This window comes from Maylandia zebra, linkage group LG8 (genome assembly GCF_041146795.1).
Source record: "Maylandia zebra isolate NMK-2024a linkage group LG8, Mzebra_GT3a, whole genome shotgun sequence".
NCBI classification, from domain to species: domain Eukaryota; kingdom Metazoa; phylum Chordata; class Actinopteri; order Cichliformes; family Cichlidae; genus Maylandia; species Maylandia zebra.
The window spans coordinates 7,004,711-7,010,530 of NC_135174.1; the positions used below are offsets into that span (position 1 = coordinate 7,004,711).

Here is a 5,820-nt window from a genome sequence, read left to right on the forward strand (position 1 = left end):
CAAAATCCGCAATTCACTGGATTATTGCTCTGTTGTTGGAAATGAGAAGAGCGACACAAATCAAAAGCTGATGTTTGACAGCAACTGTTGCTCTGCAGCAGGCTTCACTCTCCTCCTCCTCCTCCTCCTGGCAAGCGCAGGGTGGCAAGTTTACTGATTTTCTAGACTGCTGTCCCCCCCTATTGTTCAGATGCTGTAACTGTAGGTAAGCTTCTCGGTTTGATGGAAGACGAGCAGAGAAAATGTTAAAGTAGGAGTAGAAAGTAATTGCAGCTGTTTGGGACGCCGGACTGCTGAGAGTAACACGGATTTGTTGATAATCTATCTGCAGATCTTTTGCCTCTCGCGTCTGTTTGCAAAATTAATTTGTTTTCCGTCATTATAAAATGCCACTTTGAGTAATTCATAATATATGGATAAATATTCAGTACGTCATAATAAATGTCCCCATGAAGCCTTAAAATGAAGTAGAAAATTAAAAACTTAAAAGAAAATTTTAAAAATTAAACACAGCATGCAGACACTGGTGAGCAGTGCGTGCGTGTGTGTGTGTGTGTGTGTGTGTGTGTGTGTGTGTGTGTGTGTGTGTGTGTGTGTGTGTGTGTGTGTGTCAAGGAAATGTGTGTGCTGCCCGCGCTGGTTAGGAGAAGGAAAAAATGGGATCAAATTCCTTCACTCTGGCGTCACATGTTGCCAGCCAATCGGATTAGGGCTTTCCTCAGAACCTTAAAGCGCTATAAAGCCCGCATGCAAAACGTTTTCAGTTCAAAGCACTCAAGCTTCTTGGGGATTGTACTCGGGAACGAGAAGGGAGCTCTTTACCGTTTCATTCTGCACAGCTGAACACAGAGTCGTACCTGCTGGCGTGTTTTGGGTTGTTTCGTGTTTTTTTCGTCCTTGCAAGTGCGGATCCGTTAGCAGAAACCAGACTTATCCTGGAGAACTCGTGCGTAAAAGCGCCTCATCTCCAGATCGGCTTTTACGCACGGTACACGGGAGAGAATTTGAGAATCTTCCCCGTTTTTTTACCTGTTTTTTTGCTGAAAGGTTTTGCTCAAGGGCATCCTGGCAAGGTGAAGTGAAGTCAGAGGCTTTTCCCCTCCTCTCTTTCAAAAAAGCAGAATTAACTCCACGATTTCACGCGTAAATTGGCACCAAACAGTTTTTCGTATGAATCTCCTCGACCCCTACCTGAAGATGACGGAGGAACAAGACAAGTGTCTCTCTGACGCCCCGAGCCCGAGCATGTCCGAGGACTCTGCGGGCTCCCCGTGCCCGTCTGGCTCGGGCTCCGACACCGAGAACACCCGGCCGTCGGAGAACGGGCTGCTCAGAGCGGACGGATCTCTGGGCGACTTCAAGAAGGACGAGGAAGACAAGTTTCCCGCTTGCATCCGCGAAGCCGTGTCCCAGGTGCTCAAGGGTTACGACTGGACCCTCGTGCCCATGCCGGTGCGCGTTAACGGATCTACCAAGAATAAGCCCCACGTTAAGAGACCAATGAACGCGTTCATGGTGTGGGCTCAGGCTGCTCGGAGGAAGCTGGCGGATCAGTACCCGCACCTTCACAACGCGGAGCTCAGCAAGACACTCGGAAAACTCTGGAGGTAAGTGTGGATGCGCTGTAAATAGTTCGGCACTTTTTACGTAACGATTAGCATGCACTGTCTGATTTTTTGTTAATATATAAACGTAGAATTTCATTTTTCCCCCACAGTTAGCTCCTTTTTGTTTATGAATTACAGCAGAAACTGACTGGTTTAATAATTGGTCATTTGTACGCACAGACTTCTCAATGAAGGAGAGAAGCGGCCGTTCGTGGAGGAAGCTGAGCGTCTCCGGGTGCAGCACAAGAAGGATCACCCGGACTACAAATACCAGCCCCGAAGGAGGAAGTCTGTAAAGAACGGGCAGAGCGAGGGCGAGGACGGCAGCGAGCAGACGCACATTTCCCCAAACGCCATCTTCAAAGCTCTCCAGCAGGCAGACTCCCCTGCATCCAGCATGGGAGAGGTGCATTCTCCTGGAGAGCACTCAGGTGAGGACCTCCTGCCATCATTTCAGATTGTATAAGATAAATATTGACTTTCAGTCCAACTGGAATGCTTAAACAGTCCAAAACCTGTTCTTAACTTTAAAGCAAAATCTAACCTGTGTCATTTTGTGCCCTCCAGGCTCCCAGGGTCCCCCTACCCCTCCCACTACCCCAAAGACTGATGTCAGCTCAGGCAAGGTCGATCTAAAACGCGAAGTAGGCCTCCGCTCCCTGCCTGATGGTCCCGGTGGGCGACAGCTCAACATTGACTTCCGTGACGTGGACATCGGCGAGCTGAGCAGCGATGTCATCTCCCATATTGAGACCTTCGATGTCAACGAGTTTGACCAGTACCTCCCTCCCAATGGCCACCCGGGGTCCACCAACGCAGCGCCAGTAAGTTACACTGGCAGCTACAGCATCAGCAGCGGCGGCGCTCCAGTCAGCCCCCAGTCAGGAGGCACCTGGATGGCTAAAAGCCCGAACCAGCAGGGACAACAGCAGCAGCAGCACACCCTGACCACCCTGGGGAGCAGTGGGGCTTCAGATGGCGCTCAGACCCAGCACAGGACCCAGATCAAGACAGAGCAGCTGAGCCCGAGCCACTACAGCGAGCAGCAGGGCTCCCCACAGCACGTCAGCCCCTACAGCCCCTTCAACCTGCAGCACTACAGCCCCTCCTCTTCCTACCCGGCCATCTCCAGGGCACAGCAGCAGCAGTACGACTACCCTGACCACCAGGGGGGAGGCACTACAACTGCCTCCTCCTACTACAGCCACGCGGGGGCGGGGCAGAGCTCGGGGCTGTACTCAACTTTCAGCTACATGAGCAGCCCAAACCAGAGGCCCATGTACACGCCCATAGCCGACAACACAGGGGTGCCCTCCATCCCGCAGAACAGCCCGCAGCACTGGGATCCAGCGCCGGTTTACACCCAGCTCACCAGACCCTGAGACACTTACAATGCAACACTTTACTCTGGGGGGGAGGGAGGGTGGTTCCCCCGTCAATCAGACACTTGAACTCAGAAAAAAAAAGAAAAAAGAGAGAGAAAGGAGAGCTGGACTTGTGATTGGCTCACGTAGTGCCTTGCTATTATAGAAGCTATATATTATATTTTTAGAGAGATGGAAGACTTTAAGAAAATCCTCTGTGAGGACTTACTGATTGTCAATATTTCTGTAGGTACTGTTTATGTTTCCATAATTTTTCTTTCTTTTCTTTTTTTTTTTTAATATTCTGGCAGTTTGTAACCCATGGGGACATGGGGGTGGGGTGGGCAGAGGGTTAGGATAATTATTTGTACCTGTAGATATAAAATAAAATAAAAAAACAGCTTTATTTTTTTTTTAACCAGTTCGGCAACTAACCACTGGCAGTAGTGCAGATTCTGGTTCTCTGTCAGGTTTCTGTTACTTTTTGTTGTTGTCGTCGTCGCCGCTTACTCTTTTTGCGTGCCATTCAGCGAGTACGGTTTGTATTTTATGCTGTTGGAGTCCTGTTGTTGTCTGTTAGGCAATACAAGAACAAAGAGAGAGACTTTGCCTCTCAGTGCCGCGCTGTCTCGATGGCAGGGAGGGAGACCGCGGCCCCTTCCACCACCCGTGCCTTGGATTTAACATTTTCCCCCCGATGTTTTGAACTTTTTGTGTGTCTGCGCTCAATGGCTGCAGCTGAGATTACGCTTAACTGTCCAACAGTGTGTGCTTGACAGTCACAGGAAGTCACCTTTGACCCCTCCCCCCTGCGGTCTCCCCACTCCCACAGGCTGGTGTCCAGTATGCACCCCCCAAACTTTACCCTCCAGGTCAAATCCAGTTTTATTTATTTATTAACTTTATTTCAAAGTAATTATTTTACATGCTATTCTTATTACTAATGAATTGCCCTCTTTGCAATGTAGACAACATATAACCCCCCCTCTTTTTCTTTTTTCTTTTTGTTTTCCCAACCCAGGAGGTACGTAGACAAAATGGTACATGCTGTAGTCCTCTTTTTCTGGTTTATTTATCTTATCTAAATGTTTTAAGTATGTGTTTGCCTTTGTTTCGTGGGTTTGGAGGGGGGACTATCTAACAAAATGATTTTTATGTTATTTGTGAATTTTTCTTTGCGTCAGACTTCAAGATATGGCTGGAAGAACTGGAAAATAGCATCTCTCACAGTTCTCTTTTTGTTCATGCATTCACCAGAGGGGAACATACATCCTTTCTGCTCTGCAAGCTCCATTTCCTTTTCTCTGAGTATCAAAGAACTGATGATTCCAGTAATCGTTTACCCCCCTTCCTGCAATCTTACCATGTATTTGTACTGTCTTTAAAGACACTTTTGTATATGTATTTGCAATAAAAAAAGAAAATGCTATTAAAAAAAAGAGTTTGTCATTTATGACTCAGCATACAACTGCAATACCACAGTGCTGACTAACATATGACACCAATGTTGTTGATGATACTGGTGCAGTGAAAGGGTTAAACAAAGAGTGCCAAGAAGCAGCGTTAGTGTTTGTTTTCCCAGAAGCCCTGCGTTTTTTTTCCTACCCTCTTCCTCCTTCTCCTCCTGTCAGCTGGTGACAGCAGGGGGTTGTGAACCTTCTAGAAGGGAAGGGGTCTGGAGGTGGGCGTTCGATGTGGTAACATGTAGTGTGGTAAAACTAATAAAGGTTTATCAAATTGATTCCAAAGGAAAACTGGGCTGATCAGGTCCCGCTTAGATAAGACAGCAGGGAGGGCTGATCCACACAAACAAGTCCACACTGCAAAACAGGATAACACTGACTTATTTCAAGCATTGCATTCAAAGCATATGGTTTTTATTTTTACAGGACAAAAACGAAACGCTTGCAACTACAGGACAAGTTATTGTGCATCAGCCATCCTGTTAAAAGTCAGCAATGTAAGCTGAGAGCAACCTGAAAACTAAGAAGACACTTAGAAAAGTTAAAAACTGTCACGGCTGGCGGAGTGAGCCGTGTGGTGTGGAGGAAAAGGAGGACCCAAAATGCAGCAAACTGATGATACGAATGACGTTTTATTTACAGGGTGGTAGTGGCAAAAACAGGCAATGAAGCACGAGTAATTACAAACGGAAACCTAAACTGGGAGAAACTAAAGAGCAAACCTGAAATCTTACAAAACGGAGAGCGGAGCAGAGAGACGCAGACCAAGGACCAGGATACCAAGAAACACAGACGAGCCGACAACGAACACAGACCGACACCCACTATATATACACACACACACACACAAGGTAATCGGGTAATCGCACACAGGAGGGAAGAACAGCTGATCTGAATACACATGATGACTGGAGGACACAAGCTGAACACAATGACAACAGACACAGACTTTCAGAACAAAACAGGAAATCTAGAACCCGAACCGGACACAAGGGGGGAGGACACAGAATAACTAGAACAGAGGGAAATAATCACAAAACACAAAACGCTGGGTCAACGACCCAGGACCATGACAAAAACAGAGTATTTTGAAACCATTGCAACTACAACATAAGAGACCAGTAAACAGCAATAGTTTTAATAACTGATGTAATTAAGTGAAGCTTATAACTGAAGAAATCTGGAATTGTTAAATGGTCTCTCTGACCCAGAATGGCAAGCATTTCAATTGAACTTTGAGCCATTTGTCTGAGAACTGGGACCTTTATATCAAGTTTGGAAGTTGTTTTGTTTCTTAACATTATACTGTATATGTTTTGTTTTATTTCAGTCAGTATGGGTCTGCTTGTTCATCAATATTTGTATGTTTGCACAGAGGCCTTTCTA

The 5,820-nt window shown here is 46.7% G+C and overlaps 1 protein-coding gene across 1 annotated transcript; it reads left to right on the forward strand.

Annotated features, from left to right (window-relative positions):
• Nucleotides 1-774: 774 nt before the first annotated feature.
• LOC101471587 (transcription factor Sox-9-B) lies at nucleotides 775-4,399 on the forward strand. Its single transcript, XM_004557504.4, has 3 exons — nucleotides 775-1,607; nucleotides 1,788-2,038; nucleotides 2,175-4,399. Exons 1-3 carry the CDS (start codon nucleotides 1,171-1,173, stop codon nucleotides 2,987-2,989), a joined length of 1,503 nt encoding a protein of 500 aa, XP_004557561.1. The 5' UTR covers nucleotides 775-1,170; the 3' UTR covers nucleotides 2,990-4,399.
• Nucleotides 4,400-5,820: the final 1,421 nt, after the last annotated feature.